Here is a 23,803-nt window from a genome sequence, read left to right on the forward strand (position 1 = left end):
GCGCATAAAAATAATAGCTGTTTGCTGGCACCCAGTCATTGCAATAACGTAAAAGAGAGGCGAGGTGCGTTCCCATTTTGTTGGCGTTCTCTGTTTAACTACAACACTTACAATAGAGTATGCATCGGTGTGCGTATTATTGCGTCAGAGTGTTGAGACCCATGACGGAATGTCATCTTTCAAAACATTCTGAAGTTATCAAAGATGCAAGTAACATTAAATCATTGTGCAGGTCATCATGGAGATGATAAACGGCGGCGAAAATGCTGTTGACAATGAGAACAGGCTGCAATGGGAGGATAGTGCGCCCATCAGACCTCTGGACAGCCCAGGACCGAACTCCCCGTCCACGTGCAGCCCGGCCTCCAGCAGTCCAGCCTCTCCCAGTCCGGCATCCTCCAGCCCGGCCTCCTCCAGCCCTGCCATCAACAGTGCCACCCCTGCTAGTGTGGCTACTACAAGCCGGGGTCCAAAGAGGAATGCGGGTGATGACTTCAAGCAGCAGATACTGGCTGAACACAAACTGCTGAGGGAGCAGCTGGTGGCGAGCCGTCAGAGAGAGTACGAGCAAAGAGAGCGACACATGCAAATGCAAGAAAAGTTTTTTAATTCCATGTCAAAATATTTAGAAAGAAGTTCCAAATAAAGTTGCTGTAATGAAGTAGGAAATGGAAAATGCAGCATCCACCCAATCGGAACAGATTATTACAAAGGAAACCTGTTTGGTCAACAGTGTACGGGTTTTCATTGTAGGAATTTGCTGCAATTGTATGGATGCCTCATTTTCCATTCCCAACTTCACCCATCTTGTGGGTTTTGTACAAAATACTTTCTTCAATGTGTGCTAAATCGCTCTTTTGAGTACAGAAGAATACTTGTGCGCTTAGTAGAAATTAACTTCTGCTAGGTGCACAAGTATTTGATGATGACAGTGGACTCACTGACCTACCAAAGCATGAACGTCCACAAAGCTTCAGCATAAAATTCTCAGCTCTGCTGGAAGTGCCTGACAAGAGCTGCTCTCACATCACTGCCTGTGCCTTCCTCAGCATCTGTGCTGTGGTCAGGCTGATGGAGGCCGCCATCATTGTTTTGAGCCTCGACCAGCCAGTGTTGGAGCACAGTGTCACCAAAATGTTCGCACACATTGTTCAGAGCACAGCAGGCACGAATGACAAGGCGGGCATTGTCGATGTTGCACTCCATCCTTTTCAAGATAAAGCGAAATCTTGCCTTGAGCCTACCAAAGGCATTCTCCACAATCCGTCGGGCTTTGGAAAGGTTGTAATTAAATAACCTTTGTTCTTCACTTAACTGTGCCCTGTGGCTGAATGGCTTGATCAGGTTTACAGTGAGTGGAAATGCTTGGTCGCATAGTATTAAGGGTGGCACAGCTGTACCACTGATTGTTGCTAGTGGTCGGCGGAACAGGGGGCCCTTGACTGCGTCTGCTAGTCTTGAGCGGTGGTACACATATGCATCGTGGCAGCGGCCAGGAGAACCCACATTGATGTACCGGAACCTATACTTGTGGTCGACCAGTGCGAGGAGGATGATGCTGTACCTGCATAAAAAAAGACCTCATTAATTCGGATTGGTAGTATTTACCCATTCTCCGTACTCTAAAAATATGACGTAGCTTGGAAGCTGTAGGTGATGTAATGAAAGTGCACACCATATCAGAGGTACGACTTACCATCCTTTATAGTTCCTATAGTCGGTGGCGCTCTCCCTGGGCGGTGAAACGGGGAAATGGCACCCGTCTAGTGCTCCTATGGCTTGCGGGAATTCCAACGTGGCCGTGAACTCGCGAATGTGCTCGGCCATGCTTGAAGCTGTGGGCATCTTGATCCACTCCGCCTCCATAGTGTGGATAACAGCCTCGCACAACTCTCTGTAGGCCACGTTGACGGTTGAGCGTCCCACAGCAAACAATTCGGCGACACTACGGTCTTCAGCTGAAGAACACAACCGGTACAAGCCAATCGCGACACGTTTATCGAGGGTGATGGCTTCACGCATGTTCGTGTTCTGACGCTCGAGCAGCGGTCTCACGGCGTCCACGATGTAGCGAAAAGTCGCCGGCGTTACGCGGAATGCACGTTTGAAAAACTTCTCACCAAGCAATGGCACAGTCTCCTCAAACCACCTCGTCCGGCGAGAGAACGACCATCTATCTCTGTTGACGCTTTGTTCGGTCACCGAGTCTATCGTCATCATCAAATTGTTGACGATCAGCAGCTCTTCCTCGATGGCGTCGGCTTCCGCTTTTGCGGCCTCAATCTCGGCATCAAGCTGCATGATCGCACCCATGTAGGTTATCATAGCAGTCTTGTCATCTTGAGCTTCAGTCTCTCTGTCACCCATAGCGGTAGAGCCAGAATGCAGTCGAAGCGCAAGGCGCACAATTTCTTTCTCTATGGTCGCACTTTGAAGAGAAACATGTGCACACACACCAGAACGACAGCCGCATCGAGTGGAGCGAACGTTGCCGCAGTTTCGTTACTCAACAACTTAAAAACTAAACATATATGTATAGCAATGTATAAACATTTTTTTTGTAGTGTATAAACAAACGTAAGAGAAATTATAGTGCTTTTAATTGTTTTTAATGTTGTTTAACTTTTTTTGACACGAAAACGAAAATAAAGGGCCGCAGCGCCACAAAATTTTGCGAGAAACGCCTGAACCTCTCAACGGCCTTTCAAAAATGCCGTGTAGCAGCGCGACAACTCCTTTGAGTCGATAGAGTTGTGGCGTTTCGAAGGCCGTTGACTGGAAGGCCTTCCAAATGTGCCCGTGTGACACAGGTATTATCCATATTCCTCGATATGGAGAAGGCGTACGATACGACGTGGCGTTACGGAATCTTAAGAGACTTGTCAGAAATGGGCATCCACGGTAATATGTTTAATATAATAAAAAGCTATCTGTCAAATCGTACCTTCCGGGTAAAAGTCGGCAATGCACTCTCACGTCCTTTTACGCAAGAAACGGGTGTACCCCAAGGAGGCGTGCTCAGCTGCACGCTATTTATCGTGAAGATGAATACGCTTCGTGCTTCACTACCACCCGCCATCTTTTACTCTGTCTACGTGGACGACATTCAAATAGCTTTCAAATCTTGTAACCTCGCAGTCTGCGAGAGACAGGTACAGCATGACCTGAACAAACTGTCAATGTGGGCAGACAAGAATGGGTTTAAGATCAATCCTAACAAAAGCTCTTGTGTTCTTTTTACAAGAAAGAGAGGACTTATCCCAGAACCTTGCATAGAATTGCGTGGACAACAGATACCTGTAAACAAAGAACACAAATTTCTAGGTGTCATACTTGACTACAGACTCACCTTCGTCCCCCAATTTAAACATCTCAAAGAAAAGTGTCTAAAAACAATGAACATAATCAAACTTCTATCCCAGACTACGTGGGGTAGTGACAGGAAGTGCTTAATGAATCTCTATAAAAGCCTCATTCGATCACGACTAGACTATGGCGCCGTGATTTACCACTCTGCCGCCCCAAGCGCACTAAGGATGCTAGACCCAGTCCACCATCTAGGAATCCGACTGGCCACTGGCGCTTTCAGAACGAGTCCCATACAAAGTTTATATGTAGGATCAAATGAGTGGTCACTTCATCTGCAGAGAACATACATCAGCCATACATATTTTCTGAAAGTCCACTCAAACCCCCAACATCCCTGTTATAATACCATTAATGACATGACATGTGCTACACTCTTTCGCAATCGTCCGTCCGTAAGACAGCCTTTCTCGCTGCGTGTGAGGGAGCTTAGCGAAGAAATGCACGTTCCACTCCTCGAGCTTCGCCTAATGCATCCAGCCAAGCTGCTACCTCCTTGGGAGTGGCAGCTCATACAATGTGATATATCGTTCGTGGAAGTCACAAAGCATGCTCCAGAGATTGAAATCAAGATGCATTTCCGGGAACTCCAGCACAAATACTCCTGCACGGAGTTCTACACAGACGCATCAAAGTCACGCGACGGGGTATCCTATGCAGCCGTCGGTCCATCCTTCTCGGAATCCGACGTACTGCACCCGGAAACTAGTATCTTTACGGCAGAGGCCTACGGACTGCTGTCGGCCGTAAAGCATATAAATAAATCACAACTCCAGAAATCAATAATATATACGGACTCCATCAGTGTTGTGAAGGCCTTGATGTCTTTCTGTAATCACAAAAATCCAGTATTTAATGAGCTCTACTCCGCACTGTGCAAAGCATATGTATCTAACCAACATGTGATCATATGCTGGGTGCCTGGACATAGGGGCATCGAGGGAAACGTTCTAGCCGACCAGATGGCCACATCAATCTCATTGCATGCAGTTAATCCTACTGCTTCGGTCCCTGTCACAGACCTGAAGCCTTTCTTAAGAAGGAAACTACGAAGCCACTGGCAACGCATGTGGGACGAAGAAATCAATAATAAACTGCATGTAATAAAGCCACAATTAGGTTTCTGGCCTCTTGTAACAAAATGCCGCCGGACAGATGTGCTATTCTGCCACCTAAGAATAGGACACACTTTTGGCACACATAACTTTTTACTCACGGGAAACGAGCCTCCAACCTGTGGTAGATGCGGGGAGAGGCTGACCGTCCTCCACGTCCTACTGGAGTGTCGGGAAGCCGAACCCGAAAGAAAAAAACATTTTCTCTTAGCATACAGGCACCACATCCCCCTTCATCCTGTTATGTTACTTGGTCCAGAACCACTCTTTGACACCAACGCCGTCTTAGGTTTTTTGAAAGATGTTGTGTTGCATGTTATTAGCCCCACACGTTCGTAGCGCTTCCTCTCTTCTGAGGATGTCGCTGCGATAATTATTTTGAATAAGCACATGCCTCTAGGCCCTTGTGGTTCAAGGGCTCTGGCGAGGCTGTAGTGCTGTAAGCAATTTAACGTCTCGCATATTTTAAACAATGCACCATTCTTTTACGATGGATTTTAATCTTCACAGTCTTCATCATTAATCATCGCCATAATTTTATAGCACGTAGATTTTACGCACTTTACAGCGACTATTTTTAGGCCACTTTACAGCCAAGTCACATCTTCCATAATACCTCGTTAACACTACCATTTGTCATGGCGCTCTTTGGCCAAACCTGGCCCTTGCGCCATAAAACACTACACATCATCAAGTTAAAATCAGTGATAAAATCTCGTGATAAGTAAGTTGCTTCCTTAAAATCATTCCATTCGGCGGAGGCTAGTTTCCATCGGGGTGTATGTAGGGGGCATTCATATTGAGTCATTGACTTTAACATAACAGGGAAGTGGTCACTTCCATAGGGATTTTTTAATACATTCCAATGCAAGTCCGGGTAAATTGAGGCCGAGCCAATAGACAGGTCTATTGATGAATATGAATTATTATGAATATTATAATAAGTTGGCTCCTTCTTGTTGAAGAGGCATGCACCGGAGTTCACAAGAAAGTTTTCAATGAAACGACCTCTCGCGTCACATCGCGAGTCCCCCCACATGGTGTGGTGTGCATTAAAATCACCTGCGAGTACGTAAGGGTGCGGAAGCTGGTCAATTAGTTTATAAAAATCAGTTTTTTCCAGATGAAAGTTAGGGGGTATGTATATGCAACATACAGTGATCAATTTATTAAAAAGAATTGCCCCAATTGACACTGCCTCAAGGGGCGTCTGAAGGGCGACCTGGTGACAAGCTATGGACTTGTCTACAACTATTGCTACACCGCCAGACGAGGCATTTGCCTCGCTGCGGTCTTTACGGTAGATGGCGTACTGACAAAGAAAGTTTGTTTGTGTGCATTTAAGATGGGTCTCCTGAACACACCAGCACCTTTGGGTTATATTTCTGTATGAGTTATTTGATGTCATCGAGGTTGTGAATAAGACCTCTAACGTTCCAGTGTATTATTTGTGTAGCCATACTGTTCGTGCTTTTATGCTGTGTGTCAAGAAGAGCCAAGTTAGAGATGTGACTTACGGAGCCTTTTCAGGCCCCGTGATTATGGTACGGGTTTTGTCTTTCTTGGAGCGGTCGCGAGACTCGCGCCGCTCCCGAGGCGCTAGATGCGCCTTCTGGCTCGGGGTTGTGTCCATCGACTCTTGGGAGCCGCTGGACGTCCGCTCACACGAGCGGGGAGTTTTCAGCGTAGGCCTTGCCTCGAAAAGCAGGGCCTTGGAGGTCACCAACCCAGAGGTCGATGGGCCCTCCTTCGGGGACGGCGCAGCAGCGCTGGCTGCTGACGCCAGGGGGGCTGGTGGCAAGGCCGCAGCCACACTAGTTGTGGGCTGGGCCGGAGCCGGAGTCTGCTGCGACGTTGCCCCCTTGCGCGCCGCACCAGCATACAATGAGGTATGAAAAAAGGAAACACGTTTCCGCGCTTCTTGAAATGAGATGTTTTCTTTGATTTTCATTGTGATTATGTCTTTTTCTTTTTTCCATGTAGGGCAAGCTCTAGAGTATGCTGGGTGTCCACCACCACAGTTTCGACAGCGGAGTGTGCCATTACAGTTGTTTGATTCGTGTTCGTGTTCACCACACTTTGCACAGGTTAGTCGGCCACGGCAGCTTTGCGAACCATGGCCATATCTCTGACACTTGAAGCATCTTCGGGGGTTTGGGATGGAAGGTCTGACTCTAAGTTTGGTATATCCCGTTTCTAGGGTTTCTGGTAGCACGCTCGATGCAAAGGTAAGGATGATATGCTTAGTAGGAATATCTTGGTTGTCTCGCTTGATCTTTATTCTTTGCACTTGGATAACATTGTGTTCTTTCCAGCCCTCCTCGCTTAGGCTCAATAGATCTTCATCAGAGATGACTCCTTTGCACGTGTTCAATGATCGGTGGGGAGTAACGGTGATTGCCACATTACAGAATGCTAGGAGATTAGAGAGCTTGCCATGCTGTTGAGTGTCGCGGACCTCAAGAAGAAGGTCGCCACTGCTCATTTTCGTCACTTTGTAGCCAGCACCTAGTGTGCCGGTAAGGCATGTAGCTACGATGAAAGGGGAGATAGTTCTACCTGTCTTTTCGGGATCTTGACTGTATCACATGAAAGCGGGGGAAAGTTTTTTTGCGCTGGCTGAATAGCTGAAAAGTTTCTTCGGTGCGTCCTCTTTTTGAAAGAGGACGATCGGAAAGGGGGGGGGGGATGACGTCTTAGCCATGCAGAATAATTTCATTTCGGCAGCTACGCCAGCCGCCCACCACCGAGCCCAACAAGGGGACGCCACGAGTCAGGAAGGAAACGCAGACGCCAGCTGTACGTAGCCACTATAACCCAATATAAAATATCCAAGGTTCGATACATACACCAGGTTAACCCTTGCCGCCAAGCAGAAGGAAGTAAATATAAGAGAGAAGAAGACAGGAAAGGTGGAAAGTAAGAGAAAGACGAAGGTTGTAAGAAGAGAGAGACAGGAAAAGGCGACTGCCGATTTCCTCCAGGTAGGTCGGTCTGGAGGTGCCGTCTATGCGAAGCAGAGGCCAAAGAGGTGTGTTGCCTCCGCCGGGGGGCCTTAAAGGTCCAAACACCCAGCTTCGGCTCAACCCCCAGGATCCCCTTTTCCCCAGACACGGGTAAGCCGCGCACGGCAACACGCGGGAGGGTCCAACCCTCGTGTGCTCGGGTACGTGTTGTCGCAACACACCAAACGCCTGCTGACGCAGACGCCCCTGCGGCGGCTAAATTTCTCTATGATGGCTGATGAAACTTATACAGCGGGCATATTTACTGAGACAGTGAGCTTAGACAGTACTCTGAGACAGCTTAGTATTGACTTAGACAGTAAGCTGCTCGCCAAAGGCAGAAATGCAGGTTCCACTTCGTTTTGCATTACAGATTCGTATTTAATGTTTAAACACTGTGTTAAAGACGTGAACATCAGCCATACCTGTAGTTCAGAGGCCACCAAACACTCTGCTGTTGCTCCCACCTGGTGCAGAACGTGGATTCGTCAGTAAAGATGACTTGGCTCCATTCATCAACACCCCAGTGCTCGTACGCCCTAGCGAATTCCAGCCGCTGACCTCGTTGGTTCTCTGTTAAGAATGGCTTTTGAGCTGCGACACAATTTCTCAATCCCGCTTTAAGGTGCCTTCTAATTTTGTCGCATGACATATGAAGGCCGAGCTCTTGATTTCTTTGGCGCTCAAGAAAGAATCAGCGACAACAGCGCCAATAATCAGTTTGTCTTCTTCGCCAGAGATCCTCGGTCTTCCACTGCGGTGGGCGTCAGCAATCCTTCCTCTATCATCTCGGAAGGCTTTTACCACTCGCGCCACAGCTGATTTAGACCTTCCTGTCAGGCGACGTATTTCTTTTGGGGCACGCCTTTCATTAATAAAGTTTTACCATACCATACCATACGCCTTTCATGAAGAGGCGTGCAATATACCTTCTTTCGTGTTCCGGAACGCGAGGCGGCATCGTCGGAGTACACGCTACAACACAAACTGTGGTTTCAGAAGCCCTGAAGGACGGACAGGAATTGTGGGTCACAATGGCAGCGCATCGATGCTAGCGTTATCAGTTGAAAACTGATGCTGCTTTGTTCGGCAACAAGGCATGGAAGATATTTATTCAGAGAACGTAGCCCGCCGCGCAAAAGATACTCGAGGATCTCCGTCCACCATCGCAGCAGCCGATGTAGACGCGCCGCGATGGTCCTACAGCGATTCAGCGGCTATAACGTGAGTTAAAAGCACATCCCGGGGAACCAAGCGATGCGACGTGCCTGACAGCGAAAAAAGGACAGACATGCGCAAAGAATGCCTGGCGCGGAAGTGCCATGAGCCTCGACACTGGGCGCGGTTGCGGCAGGTGGCGCTGCAATGCAGTTTCGCGCCGCAAACTTTTGCTGCTGACTGTACCTTGAAAATAACACTGCAGATGTTTACGTGCGGGAAGTAGGGACGGTAGTAGAGACAGGGCCGCATATATTGAGAATGTAGAAGGCCTTAGCAACCACGGTTAAACTCGAGTGGCCGAAAGGCCGCCGGTGACGCTCGATGGCCCTGCAAACGCTATGAGAATACGTCGTAACGCCTTTTACGCCAACCTAACGTAACCTAACCAAATGTTAACCAAAGCAAACGTCGCCTAGACGCAAGTCCGCTCAGCGTAACCACTGTGAGAATACCCCACGCCACCCTAAGGTATTTTACACTAAACTAAACTAAGCTAGCCTAAACCTAACCTAAAGTGGGCGAGAGGCGAAGCCAATAATCCTCACGGCGTGACATCAGGTAATAGCGTTCAACCGCGGTTGCCAAGGTACTATGCGTTAATTTCACTCAAAGATGCTTCTGAAAAGTTGTGGACAGCAGCATAGGAAAAGTCTGCCAAGAGCGAAGATACTGCACTAGAAGGACAGGCCCGGCCTCTACTACGGCCCCTACTTTTCCACCGGGAAAATTAGTGATATTTTTTGAAGGTACAGCGCAGTAAGGGACGAGAAAGATTTTATCCAGGAAGACTGACTCAGAACTACGAGGAAGTCTGTACGACGTACCTTCAGACACAGCGATCACCAAATGACGAACCCGTGCCCACTGCTTCACCGTGCCGGCAGCCAGCATCGGAGCGTAAACAAACTCGACCGCACTCCGCAATGCTTGTAGGCATAGAAGCCAAACGCATACAACACAAGCAAAGAAACTTCTCCGTAGTGCCTAGGCAAGGTCAACTATAGAAACAGCAACAGCCCTCCAACATTTTCCCTCTCTCACGCACTCTCACTCGCGCCTGCGCACAAACGTCGGACGCCTGCAGAAGTGCCTCGGGGAAACACCACGCCTCGCTGTACTTGCTGGCAATTGTGAAACTGTGTCCTGCCCTCGGCTGCCACGTCGCGAGGAGCAGCGGGAGCGGCTCCTCGCGCCTTTTCACGTGCCCTTTCTCCGCTACCCTCCGCGAGCCAGCACGTGATCATCGTGCGATAATCGCGCGGCCGCTAAAAAGATATCGGCATGCGTGTGCATTCGCACATTCCGCATCTGGGCGTTCAGAAGGTAGCCCCTCGTGACAAGCCATCGGTTTAAGGACGGCCGAAAGAACAGGCGGTGTTCCACGTTCCGTAGAACTCGTGTTCCTGAGAAATGTTTTTGATGCCCAGTTTTGTGCGATCAACATCAATCTAAAAGTACAATCAGGAAAATGGTTTGACGGAAATTTATTTACAATACAATTGTAAGGTTTCATTTATTGTGCTTCGTCAAGTCAGAAGTCCGCGTCCTGAAAAAGCTGTTGTTTATTCTGATCACAAAAAACGACACGCCGCAAGTTTATTCGTGGAGGGAGCTCCGAGCATGGTTCTACAGAGAAGACGTTCTTCCTCCACTGTGGCTTGCTAAGGGCTGTTTCCAGTATTGCGAGCTGGCTGACGAACTGCAGCTAGTGCGAAGTACCGACTGCTGAACGAGCGATCACGTGGACGCCTTCAGGCCAGCATACATCTACAGAGCCAAATAGGAAATAGCCATATGCTGCCATCCACTACGTCCCGCAACAGGTATCCACAGAAGTGGGCATTCTGCAGGGTTGACAGAACTTGCAGTTTCTGCGTATCAGTTTCTACGCTCTAAGTTTTTTTTAGTTTCTCGACGCCACTTAAACTGTTTTGTACATTTGGTGAGGACATCAACCGAGACATTTGGCTTAACCTAGGCAACCAAAGAATGTGTCGTACTCTCCGAGAGAGAACATGGTTCTCTTCCAATGTGTTTCCGGTCGTTCCAGGCCGCCGATAGCGCAACCAGCCAACAATAGGCGTTACGTCCTGCCTTACCGTAACTTATACACACCGCAGGAATCGCTCTGTCTCGTTGACAGCAAGGTGTTTAGGGTCGTCTGGCACTTGCAAGCGAAGAAGGAAACCGCTACAGTGCCTCGCTTGGAGCTATTCGCCTCTGGCGGGCGGCTTTCTCGCGACAGCGGCCGCCGTTCATCCGGCCAGGGGTCCCTGGACGGGGCATACTACGCCGGTAGACCGCCCGGTGCCGAGAAACTGGGCTGCCTGACGGCTGGCGAACTCAGTGGCGTCGTGCTCGTACTCGGCCAGCGACCTCGCGAGGCCGGACTCGACGGATTAGCCCTGGGCCTCGTCCCACCCGCCGAGCGTCCCGCCGCCACTGGCGGGGCGCCGGGTCAAGCGGCGGGTGACCGCCGACCCTAAGGAGCGACGCTGCACCCAGAGCGTAAACAACGCATTCGCCGAGCTGCGTGAGTGTATTCCCAACGCACCGGCCGACACCAAGCTGTCGAAGATCAAGACGCTGCGGCTGGCCATCTGTTGCATAGCCTACCTCATGGACCTGCTGCAGGGACCGCCGGCCGCCGCGCACCAGGCGTGCTTCAAGGCCGACCTGAAGGAGGCCCACGCAGCAATCACGTTCCACCAGCAGCAACTCACGCGGCTCAACTCGCCTGACGACGTGCGCCGAAAAGAGCCGGCGAACGTGGTACAGGCCGAGAAGAGTGGCAAAGGCCGGACGGGCAGGCCACAACAGGTCTGGGCGCTGGAACTCAAGCACGACGCCCGAGACTCGTCGCCCACGCGTCGGCCGATTGCACACAACTGGAACTCGCAGCACGGCTGTGTTTCTTCTGTTCTGGCATACGCAAACATTCGAGTGACCCAACAAGCATCATGCAGAAACAGTGTCACCGTGGTGGGTCGACACTGAACGTCTGCACCCGATGCTTCGAACAGTGCAGTGCCGGACGGGACAAAATGTGACATATGAACGGAAAGATTGCTAGTATTGTTTATCATTATCATCACTTCATATAATTTGTGCCACGCATTGCGGCAGAGGACTTCGCCCAGCGTCTGTCACGCTGCTCTGTTCGTCGCGCACGGTAGCGGCAGGAGCGCGTAGTCCCCGCACTATCTGTAGTTGAAAGGAAAGCAGTGATATTGTCTCGGAAGCACGGTGTTGGACGCCACCGTCCTGCGTTAAAAAAAGGAACACATTCAAATTTGGTCGCAGGCGGACGGCGCTAGCCTCTTAGCAGCACGCGCACAATTCCGAGCCACCCAGTCAATCGCGAAGTTTGACAAAACGTCACGTGTGCAAGCGTAAACACATTCGCAGCTAGAAACTATAAGGAGCACGAGGGTAACGTGGTCGTAATGTTTAAAACTGTGCACGAGCGCCCTGCCTTGCGCCGCTGCGCGACTTCGTGATAGCAGATCCCTAAGCCAGATAATGTGCGTTCTTATAGTCTTATTTCTTCTTTTAGAACAATTTTTGCATAATGATTCCTAGGAGTCATACCTTCAACCGGTGTGTGGTAACATGAACAGAGACTGACGCCGTACGTCTTCAGAGAAAGAATGTGTCGGAACCCCAGAAATCATCCGAGCGGAATACCGCGTACTGCCGCGGGCGTCACAATACAGGTGAAATATGCAGGAAGGACAAAAGTGGTGCGAACCCGTACGAGACAGTGCTGCGCGGTCGCAAGCGGAGCCGTCACTACAAGGAAGAGAAACACGCAGTTGCGTGAAGTCAATCCCGGCGAGGAACTGCACGCGAAAAAAGAGGTGTTACACTTCTCCGTGGGTCACTGTGCCACTCACCTATATAGACTCACGCATGAACTGACTCTCGAATCGACCAAATACTGCACAGAAACTTTCGGCAGCGACAAGGGATGCATCCTAGAGTCACGGACCAATGCAACTATACACACTACACTTCCGTCGGTAGGACTGAACTCTTAATGTGCAACGACGGCCGTGTCCCGTATATGCGCGTATACGGTTTTGCTTGACAGTGGCTGTTCTATTTCGCCACAGTGTTTCGTGCATTAGTCAAACACCAAGTGTTATAAGATCTCTCAGTTTGAATTCTCGCTTGCGTATTGGCAAGGCTGAAGCAGCAGAAATGATCGACACACTATGATGTCTAAGGCTCTGCTGCACAATTTATCGAGTCCTCTGATCGACCCAACTACGCGAATAAACGTCAAACATATGCTCATTCCTCGCCTTAACGACACGAATGGAAATTAGTTGAATCTAGAGAGTGGCCACGAAACCGAACGTAGTCATATCCCGTTTTCCAAAAACTTAAAAGGTATACGCGTTATGCAACCCGAACTTTTCTGTTTATGATGGTCGGTTTGCTCCGGGCCTACATGGACTGACATAAAGTTGCAGGTGAAAACAGATGTTATTGCAGGTATGCATGTGCAGAAAAGCATGTGCAGAAAATGTTGATTTAAATGAAGCAACAGTATGCGAAATGCAAAACACCCGTGTACTTAGATTTAGGTGCACGTTAAATAACCCCAGGTGGTCAAAATTTCCGGAGTCCTCCACTAAAGCGTGCCTCATTATCAGAAAGTGGTTTTTGGCACGTAAAACTCCATTATTAATTAATGAAGCAACAGTAATCCGCGTGACTGTTGGAATAGATGGTGACAACTGAACGCATATCGAGTTAATCGCGCGGGCACCTAGTCGATGTGAAAACTGGCCTTGACACCCCAGGAGATGCCGATAACTGCCGCCTTCCATAAGAGTCAAAAGGGCAGCAACATGTTGAGCACCGACCAGCTGCCAAGTCTCAAGACTGATTGGGCGGCGCTTTATCAATGTGCGTGAGAAGTGGTGGCGTGGGTAAGGGGGGAGGGTATATCGCTTAGTTTCGGGAGGGCCCGGGCCCCCCAGCCGCCCCCCCCCCCTGGTTACGTGTCTAACTCCGCTTATCGGTACGACCTGCTTTTGGGCGTTGTTTCGATGCTTTATGGGATCAGTTTCAATCGGTCTGTGAGTAATGATTGAAGAAGACAATATACTACTCCCGTTTCCGCACACGGAATCTACACGGGACTTCTCGAAAGGCCGATCCACACGACGCACCAAGTCTGCGGGCTGTCGGTCACGTGATGCGACGCCACGGCTCGCCGCCGTCCGTCCGGCGCAGAGCACATCCACACGGCGGACCGCCATAGACGGCAGAACAGACCAACCAGCTACGCTCTCGGCCAGTGCTCGCGACTCAACAAACTCGCGAACCCATGCCAACCCCTCGCGCCCGTGCTGTATCGCTCATTAGAGTCGGAGCAGAAACGTCGTTTGGCCGCGATGGCGTTGGCTCTTTGCGTGGACGAAGATTACTACCCTGCCCCGAAAAGGTCGTGTTGGATGAAGGATCGGATGTGCAGAAAGGAGCTGGGATTGCAGGACCAACTGTTCAAAGAACTGGTAGTGTCCGACACTGCTGAGTACAGACGGCTCCTGCGCGTCAGCCGGGAGCAGTTCTCAGGAAGTTCTCGATCGCCTGGGGCCTAGCATAGCACGGAAGACGACTGCCATGCGCCAGCCGATACAGCCGGCGACGAAGCTGCGAGCAATGCTGCGTTAGCTTGCATCTGGTAAGTATTATTCGTCTTGGTTTGGGCTCTTGCAGCCCTGCATCACTTCTCACTGCCATGGCTGCGCCTCGTGTACCTTTATTACAGCCTATTGCACTAAAATGTAGCACCAGGTGCAACATGTGACTTCAAGACCAGCAGCCGAACGTACATGCTATCTGTGTTGCCACAGTGCAATGTGCAGCTAGCTATTTTCTTGCTAGGAGGGCTGAGCCTCGGCGTTCTGTACTTTCCCAGCAACATGCAGTGAAGTTGGGTTTGTAGGAGCTAAAACGCCACTATTTTGCCGACATGGGCAGTACAGAAAAAGCAAAACGACTGCCCAGCTGCCGTGCTTGCATAAACTGACCACGTTTAGTCTAATTTGGCTGCATGCGCCAGTATGTTCTACCGTCAATCTAAATGGGTCCCCGTCCCGCCTTTTTTTTTTATTTACAGGTGAGAGCCACCATTCCCTCAGTCGCCAGTTCAGGGTCGGGCACTCCACCGCCAAAGATTTCATTCCCGAAACATGTTTGGCTATCTATCATGAGCAAAGCAAAAACTATATGAACTCACCAAAAACATGTGAAGATTGGCGGTACGTTATTCGGGGTTTGACAAAAATTAGCAATTTCCCGACTATGCGGGAGCAACAGATGGGAAGCATGTCTGCATAACCAAACCAGCCAACTCTAGGTCCCTTTACTTTAACTACAAAAATTCGTTTAGCATAATCCTTCTGGCTGTTGTGGATGCAAATTATAAATTTACCGACAATGACGTCGGTGTGCCCGGTGCTCTAGGCGACGCAGGAGTATGGCAGACCACGTCCCTGCAGGAGGCATTGGAAGGCAACAAAGTAAACTTGCTAGACCATGTGATGATGATGTGTGATGTTTTATGGCGCAAGGGCCAGGCTTGGCCAAAGAGCGCCATGACAAGTGGCAATGTTGACGATGTATTGTGGATGACGTGCACGATTAACTCATGATGATAGATGTGATATGGCTGTAAAAGCGCCTAACAACTTCCGCTGTAAGTGGCGTAGAATATATACGTGATAAAATAATGACGCTGACTGATGTGCGCTATGACAATGGGCTTTCGTTAAAACATGATGCAACAAAGTATAACAATGAAACCAGAGTTTCAAGAGAGCCCTTGAATGCAGGGCTGTTAGTCGTGTGCTAAATGTTGCCCGGCGAAATGATTTTCAGGGTGTCAGTTTCGGCTAAAAAATCTAACTGTTTGCAGATTAAAACACGGTTCATCGCTAAGAAAAAATGCAGGGTGAAGGGGTATATTCTCGCGATATGCAGCATGCAAATATTTTTTCCTCTCTGTTTCTATGGCAGGGCACTGAATAAGAACATGGATGACTGTGAGAATATTGCCGCACTTTACACAAGTTGGGGGATTGCCCCACTCAAGAGATAAGAGTGATGATGATGATATGTGGGGTTTTATGGCGCAAGGGCCACTCATGGCCAAAGAGCGCCAAGCAATGTTTTAATGGAGTCAGTGATGCAAGTAATGATCAATGGCGTCGTGGTTGGCTATAATAATGGAACCTGGCTGTATAGGGGCCTTAAAAACAATAGTAAAATTAATATATATCTATTAAAATTGTCACAGTGACTGTTTAGGTGTACTATGAATTTAAAGATATGTTCTCATGGAGGGATGGAATAAAATATGTAAATGCCAATAGCACTACTGCCTCAAGAGGCCCTTAAGTGCAAGGGCCTGTGGGCACGTGCTCTACAAATTGCTACTATCGCAGCAGCAGCGTCTGGTAAGATGCTGTGCTACGAATCTCTTCGGCCTATAACTTGCAATGAATTAACATCTTCCAGAAAGTTAAAAACCGACTTTCTGTGAAAAAATGGGTCAGCACCAAGCAACATTGCAGGATGAAAAGGAATGTTTTGTCGGTAGGCTAGAGGGAAGTGTTTTTTCCTTTCAGTTTCCATTTCTCTACACTCCAGCAAGACATGGAGGACGGTTAGTGTCTCGCCACATCTACAGCATATGGGAGGTTCGCTACCGGTCAAAAGATAAGAGTGCGTGCCATACATATGACTTATCCGAAGGCGGCAGAAAATGACCTCGATTCGCCGTATTTTTGTTATCGGTGGGGAATTTCGTAATTGTGGCTCGATCAAATGGAGTTTACTCGAGGTTTCTGTGTCCCACTTGTGTTGCCAATGCCTTCGAAGTTTTTTGCGCAGAAATGGCTGAGGCAGGGATACCTACGGAACAGCTGCCAGCTTTCGTTGCAATGGATGTGGCAATTTCATCTGCAAGCATGTTGCCTTTAATGTCTCTGTGTCCAGGTACCCAACATATTATGACGTGCTGATTAGATGTATATGCTGTGCACAGGAGCGAATATAACTCATTGAGTACAGGACTGTTGCGTTTCTGGAGTGACATTAGAGATTTTACGACACTAAGGGAGTCTGAATATAATAGCCTTTTGCAATTTCATTTTCTTGATATGTTTAACAGCTGTCAGTACAGCATATGCCTCAGCAGTGATTATGCTTGTTTCTGGGTGCAGGACGTTGGAGTCTGAAAATGATGGAATGCCGGCTCATGCCGGCGTTTCGTATGGCTGCATACGAAACGCCGGCATGAGACTTTGAGGCATCTGTGTAAAATTCCTGGCAAGAGTACTTCGACTGAAGTTCAAGAAAGTGCATTTCAATGTGTACCTGGGGAGCGTTCTTCGTTATTTCAACGAACGAAGTATCACACTCAATGAGCTGCCATTGCCACGGCGGACATAGCATAACAGGAGCCATAAGAGGATTTTCAAAAAGTGGAACATCCATTTCTTGACTGAGTTTCCGTACACGCAGTGAGAAGGGTTCTCTAACTGCCGGTCGATTATTAAATAAAATTGCAGATGTCATGTTGTTTACACTTGGGTAAGAGGGATGCTCACGGTTTGCATTTACCTTCAGAAAATACATAAAACTTGAGTACGACCTCTGAAGATGGAGCGACCACTCATTAGCTTCAACGTAAAGACTCTCCACAGGACTTGTCCTGAAGGCACCGGTCGCCAGGCGGATACCCTGGTGATGGACAGGATCCAGCATCTTCAATGCACTAGGGCTAGCCGAATGATAAACTATTGCCCCATAATCTAAGCGTGTTCGAATGAGGCTCTTGTAAAGGTTCAGGATGCATTTCTTATCACTACCCCACGTTGTGTGTGACAAAATTTTATGAATGTTCATGGTTTTGAGGCATTTGTTTCTGAGGTACTTCAGGTGTGAAATAAAGGTTAATTTCGTGTCTAAAATAACGCCTAAAAATTTGTGTTCTGTGCTCACAAGTATGTGCTGTCCCTGAAGTTCGACTTCTGGATTTGCTATGAGACCTCTTTTTTGAGTGAAAAGAAGACAGGTACTCTTGCTGACATTGAACGTAAAGCCATTTTCATCAGCCCACTTAGACACCTTGTTTAAACAAAGCTGTACTTGTCGCTCGCAGATAGCGAGATTACATGACTTAAATCCAATCTGAACGTCATCAACATATACTGAAAAAAATATACTACGCGGTATTGATGAGCGCAAGGAATTCATTTTTATGATAAAAAGTGTGCAGCTAAGCACGCCACCCTGCGGTACCCCAGTTTTCTGTAGAAATGGTCTCGAGAGGACATTACCAATTCTGACACAGAATGTGCGATTAGATACATAGCTTTCGATTACATTAAGCATTTTTCCGCGGATTCCCAACTCTGATAAGTCACGTAGAATTCGATACCGCCACGTGGTGTCGTAAGCCTTTTGCATGTCTAAGAATACAGAAAGAAAGAACTGTTTGTGTATGAAAGCGTCCCGAATATATGCTTCAATGCGAACGAGGTGGTCTGTCATCGATCGGCCTTCCCTAAAACCACACTGACATGGGTCAAGGAGCTTGTTTGATTCAAGGAAGTGCAAGAGCCTGCGATTTATCATTTTCTCAAAGAGCTTACATAGACAACTTGTGAGTGCTATGGGCCGGTAGCTTGCCACAGAGGCCGGATCTTTACCTTGTTTCAAAACAGGGACTACTATCGCCTCTTTCCATGCCAATGGAATGTCTCCTGTTTCCCAGATAGTGTTGAAAATAGACAACAGAGCCATCTGCGTGTCAGGGTGAAGATGTTTTATCATTATGTACATGACTCTGTCGGCTCCTGGCGCCGATTTCGTGCAGCCGTTCAAGGAAGCTTTGAACTCAGCAATGCTAAATGGATGATTGTACGGTTCACTTCCGCTAGCTTTACGGTTCAGTGCCTTACTTTCAGCTATCTGTTTATGTTGCTGGAATGACTGCGAGTAGTTCGCAGAGCTAGAAACTCGCTCGAAGTGTCCTCCCAGAGCGTTCGCCTGGTCTTGAAGGCTGTGGCCTTCATCATCAAACAAAGGCATGTTGTAGGTTTGTCGAGTAGTTAATTTTCTTAGCCTGTTCCAGACTTTTGCTTCTTGTGTATAGGAATTTATGCTTGCGACGTATTTTTCTCAGCTTTCTCTTTTAGCGATACGACGCGTTCGTCTGCCTTTGGATTTCACGTGCTTAAAGTTGATGAGGTTTTCTGCCGTTGGAGATTGACGTAGTAAACGCCAGGCTTTGTTTTGCTCCTTACGCGCATTCTTTCATTGCTCATTCCACCACGGCACGCGCCTCTTTTTTGCAATCCCCTTCGTTTGTGGAATGCACTCTATTGCAGCGTCAATTATAAAAGCGGTAAAATAAGCAATAGCAATGTTCACACTAAAATCTTTAAAAGTGTTTCGCTGCATCTGGGTGATTTCCTCAAATTTTTTCCAATCTGCGGATGCAACTTTTCATTGAGGGGGGTGTGGCAGGAATTCATTTCGTTCTAAAGCTTTGAGGCAGATGGGAAAATGATCACTCCCATATGGGTTTTCGACTACCTCCCATTCTAGGCAAGGTACAAGTGTAGGCGAGCAGATAGCTAAATCTATCGCAGAGTACGTGCCATGTGTTGTGCTATAGAATGTCGGCTCCTTTTGATTTAATATGCATGCACTTGAAGAAACAAGGAAATTTTCTATTAAGCGGCCTTTGACATCGCATCGAGAGTCGCCCCAGAGTATGGTGCGCGTTGAAATCCCCAACGAGTACGTAGGGCTCAGGCAGCTCATCGATTAGACTAAGAAATTCTGTTCTTTGGAGTCGATAATGGGGTGGTATATACACAGAAGAGATTGTAATAAGTTTACCTAACAGTAAGGCTCGAACCGCAACTGCCTCAAGAGACGTTCGGAGTTTCAAGGCCTGGCATGCTACACGCTTATCAACTATAATCGCGACACCACCGGACGAAGCAAAAGCATCGTCACGGTCCTTGCGAAAAATGTTAAATTGGGGTAGAAATCCTGTCTGTGTAAGTTTCAAATGGGTCTCTTGTACACACAGCACCTTTGGACTATATTTACGCAGGATGGATGTATGTTGTTTAGTGGCGCAAGGGCCAGGTGTGGCCAAAGAGCGCCATGACTGATAATGATGTGTTAAGCACTGATTGGTGAGTTACGATGATGAGGTGTAACATGGCTGTAAAGTGGCCTAAAATTAGTCGCTATCGTAGAAGCATAAAACGATATATAGGTATAAAATTATGACAGTGATACGTGGAGTGGTCTCTGGGTATAGGACGAGTGACAGGTCATAATGGGGCTAAAATGCATGAATATGGGAATAGCACATATTTCTCCTTAAAGCCTTTGAGCCCAAAGGCTGGGAGGCAGGTGCTTTCTTTCAATGCAGCTACCGAAGCAGAAACCTCTGTTAAGAGGCTGTGCTACGGATTTCCTGGGGCTATAGTATGAAAACTATGTACAGCTTTTAAAAATTGAAACAGTGATTCATGTTTAAAGAGAGGTTCCATACCTATAATCATTTGGGGATGAAGTGGAATTTGTTGTCGGTGAGGTAATGGAAAATGCTTTTTCCTATTTGCATCTAATTCTCTGCATTGTATCAGGATGTGAAGCACGGTAAGTGGCTCACCACACTTATCACATATGGGTGGATCACCACCTGACAAGAGGTATGCGTGTGTACTGTATGTGTGTACTATTCTAAGTCTGCAAAGTATTACTTCCGTGTGGCGGTTCTTTGATACCGGCGGCCAGTTGCCAAGATATGGCTTGATAACATGCAGTTTATTTTCTCTTTCTTTATCCCATAACCGCTGCCAGAAAGCCCTGAGCATTTTCCTTATGGAGGGCTTAAGGTCCATTACAGGGACAGTCGTGGAAATGTCTGCAGCGTTCGCGTGCACGGATGTGGCTAGCTGGTCAGCCAACACGTTTCCTGCAATCTCGCGGTGCCCCGGCACCCAGCATACTACGATATGCTGCCTGGACGCATAGGTGGTGCATAATGCTGAATAGAGAGATACAATTATAGGATTTTGATATTTCTTCACAGTTTTCAATGCGTTTACAACGCTCAAAGAGTCTGTGTATATAACTGCCTTTGGGATATTCAATTCTTTAATGTGTTTAACGGCAGCCAATATGGCGTAGGCCTCTGCTGTGAAGATACTTGTGCTCGTGTGCAGAACACCGGTATCCGAAAAGGATGGACCGACTGCTGCGTAAGATACGCCAGAATTACACTTTGATGCGTCTGTAAAGAATTCAGGACATGAGTATTTGTGTTGTAATTCCAGGAAGTACATTCGTATATGCGCGAGAGGAGCGCGTTTTGTGACAGCTATGAAGGATATATCACACTCTATTGGTTGCCACTGCCACGGTGGGGGCCGTATAGCAGGGGACATAGGATGGTATTCGAGCAGGGGAAAACTTGTTTCTTCAGCTATGTCTCTGACACGCAGTGAGAAAGGCTTTGCCACTGTGGGCCGGTTGCGAAAAAGTTGACAACTGGACAAATCATTTATAGTGTAATACGCGGGGTGCTGACTGTTTCCGTTTACTTTAAGAAAATACATGAAAGACGAGTATGTTCTCTGCAGTTGAAGTGACCATTCATCCGATTCAACGTACAGACTTTCCACTGCGCTTGTTCTAAAGGCACCTGTGGACAGGCGAATTCCTAAGTGGTGGACAGGGTCCAGCATCTTTAGAGCAGTTGGAGTAGCAGACTGGTAGACTATGGCTCCATAGTCTAGTCGTGTGCGTATGAGGCTTTTATACAAATTCATGAGACATTTTCTATCACTGCCCCAGGTTGTGCGTGAGAGCACCTTTAAGATATTCATTGTTTTCATACATTTGATTTTAAGATACTTTATGTGCGGCACAAAGGTTAATTTCGCGTCTAAAATTATGCCTATAAATTTATGTTCCTTGCTTACAGGCAGACGCTCACCATTCAACAGAATTTCAGGATTAGCGTGCAGGCCCCTTTTTCTCGAGAAAACGAGACATGTGCTTTTTTGCGGGTTCAGTCTGAACCCGTTCTCGTCAGCCCATTTGGAGACCTTGTTAAGGCCAAGCTGGAGCTGTCGCTCACAGATTGCAAGAGAACTTGATTGGAATCCTATCTGCACATCGTCAACATACGTTGAATAGATGTTACGTGGTATGTGTAGACGAAGAGAATTCATTTTTACTATAAAGAGCGTGCAGCTGAGCACACCGCCCTGCGGCACTCCTGTTTCCTGTGTAAATTTCCGTGACAAGACATTGCCCACTCGAACACGGAATGTGCGATTAGACAGATAGCTTTCAATAACACTAAACATATTGCCATGTATACCTAACTGTGAGAGGTCTCTCAATATCCCAAACCGCCACGCAGTATCATAAGCTTTCTCCATATCTAAGAATACTGATAAAAAAACTGCTTATGGACAAAAGCTTCACGAATACGTGCCTCGATACGTATGAGATGGTCACTTGTGGATCGACCCTCGCGTAACCCGCACTGGTATGGGTCGAGGAATTTATTTGATTCGAGGATATGTAGTAGGCGACAGTTAATCATTTTTTCGAATACTTTGCAGAGGCAACTTGTTAGCGCTATAGGTCGGTAACTTGATACAGAGGAAGGATCCTTCCCGTGTTTCAGAATTGGAATTACAATAGCCTCCTTCCAAACGGAGGGGATCTCGCCGGAAGACCATATAACGTTGTATAGGTAGAGGAGGGTTTTCTGTGTTTGAGGTGGTAGTTGTTTTAGCATTTCATATATTACGCGGTCTGAACCTGGGGCGGATGTATTACAACAGTTTAGTGCTGCCTGCAGTTCTGCTATACAGAATGGATCGTTGTACGCCGCACTTTTAGCAGACTTTCTTTTTAATTTTTGCTGTTCTATTTGTGTTTTGTACTTTAGGAAGGTTTCGGAGTAGTGTGAAGAGCTCGATATGTATTCAAAGTGTGCACCGAGAGAGTTGGCTTGGTCTTCAAGGCTTTCTTCATGGCTATTTACTAGAGGTAAGGAATACGTTTGCTGCCCATTAACTTTCTTCACTCTATTCCAGACTTTCCTCTCATCTGTATACGAGTTGATGCTTGATATAAATTTTGCCCAGCTCTCTCGCCTTGCTTGCCGGCGCGTTCTCCTTGCCTGGGATTTGACATGCTTAAAGTTTTCCAAGTTTTCTGCTGTTGGCGAATCGCGAAGCAGCGCCCACGCTTTGTTCTGCTTCCTCCGTGCTTGCCTACATGCATCGTTCCACCAAGGAACACGCCGCTTGGAACCCATGCCGCTCGCTTGAGTAATACATTTACAGGCGGCATCCAGTATAAAAGCTGTAAAATATGCAACAGCATCATCTATAGTTATACCAGACATCTTAGTCCAAGTCATGTGTGTAAGAGATCTGTACCGTTCCCAATCGGCTGTGTCAATCTTCCACCGAGGGACCTGCGGGGGAAGTTGATCTTGTTTCGGTGTAAGTTAGGATTATTGGGAAGTGGTCACTCCCATATGGGTTATTAAGCACATTCCATTTAAAATATGGTAAAAGCGTCGGCGATAAAATGCTGCTAAGATCTATGGAAGAGTATGACTTGTTGGCTAGGTTAAAATATGTGGGCTCCTTCGTGTTCAAGAGACATGTTCCGGAGGAAAAAAGCACCTGTTCGATGACGCGACCTCGCGCATCACAGCGCGAATCGCCCCACAAACTGCTGTGTGCATTAAAATCACCGAGAATCATATAGGGCTCCGGGAGCTCATCTATTAATGATTCTAAGTCGCGCCTGTGAAGCTGATAATGTGGTGGTATGTACAAAGAGCAGATGGTAATGAGTTTATTTAAAAGTACGGCTCGAACGGCCACGGCCTCAAGGGCCGTTTGGAGCCTCAAATGCTGACACGCTACACTTCTATCAGCAATGATAGCTACACCGCCAGATGATGCGACAGCATCCTCGCGGTCTTTCCGGAAAGTCATGTATTGTCGG

At 47.8% G+C, this 23,803-nt stretch overlaps 2 protein-coding genes across 2 annotated transcripts; one reads left to right on the forward strand and one right to left on the reverse strand.

Moving 5' to 3' along the window:
• Nucleotides 1-791: 791 nt before the first annotated feature.
• Nucleotides 792-2,129, reverse strand: LOC135899193 (uncharacterized). Its single transcript, XM_065428453.2, has 2 exons — nucleotides 1,697-2,129; nucleotides 792-1,564 (listed from the first exon to the last, which is right to left on the reverse strand). Exons 1-2 carry the CDS (start codon nucleotides 2,020-2,022, stop codon nucleotides 988-990), a joined length of 903 nt encoding a protein of 300 aa, XP_065284525.2. The 5' UTR covers nucleotides 2,023-2,129; the 3' UTR covers nucleotides 792-987.
• A 3,893-nt stretch (nucleotides 2,130-6,022) lies between these two features.
• LOC135899192 (heart- and neural crest derivatives-expressed protein 2-like) lies at nucleotides 6,023-12,567 on the forward strand. Its single transcript, XM_065428452.1, has 2 exons — nucleotides 6,023-6,370; nucleotides 11,111-12,567. Exons 1-2 carry the CDS (start codon nucleotides 6,023-6,025, stop codon nucleotides 11,702-11,704), a joined length of 942 nt encoding a protein of 313 aa, XP_065284524.1. The 3' UTR covers nucleotides 11,705-12,567.
• The last annotated feature ends 11,236 nt before the right edge of the window (nucleotides 12,568-23,803 follow it).

Source organism: Dermacentor albipictus, chromosome 5 (assembly GCF_038994185.2).
Source record: "Dermacentor albipictus isolate Rhodes 1998 colony chromosome 5, USDA_Dalb.pri_finalv2, whole genome shotgun sequence".
Lineage (NCBI taxonomy): Eukaryota > Metazoa > Arthropoda > Arachnida > Ixodida > Ixodidae > Dermacentor > Dermacentor albipictus.

Excerpts from the sequence above, each read along its gene's own strand:
- LOC135899193 (XM_065428453.2), bottom strand. The coding sequence starts at position 2,022 with ATGCGTGAAGCCATCACCCTCGATAAACGTGTCGCGATTGGCTTGTAC. Across the intron at positions 1,565-1,696 it reads TATAGGAACTATAAAGGATG|GTACAGCATCATCCTCCTCG; the intron begins GTAAGTCGTACC and ends TTTTTTATGCAG.
- LOC135899192 (XM_065428452.1), top strand. The coding sequence starts at position 6,023 with ATGGTACGGGTTTTGTCTTTCTTGGAGCGGTCGCGAGACTCGCGCCGC. Across the intron at positions 6,371-11,110 it reads CCGCACCAGCATACAATGAG|CCCTGGGCCTCGTCCCACCC; the intron begins GTATGAAAAAAG and ends TCGACGGATTAG.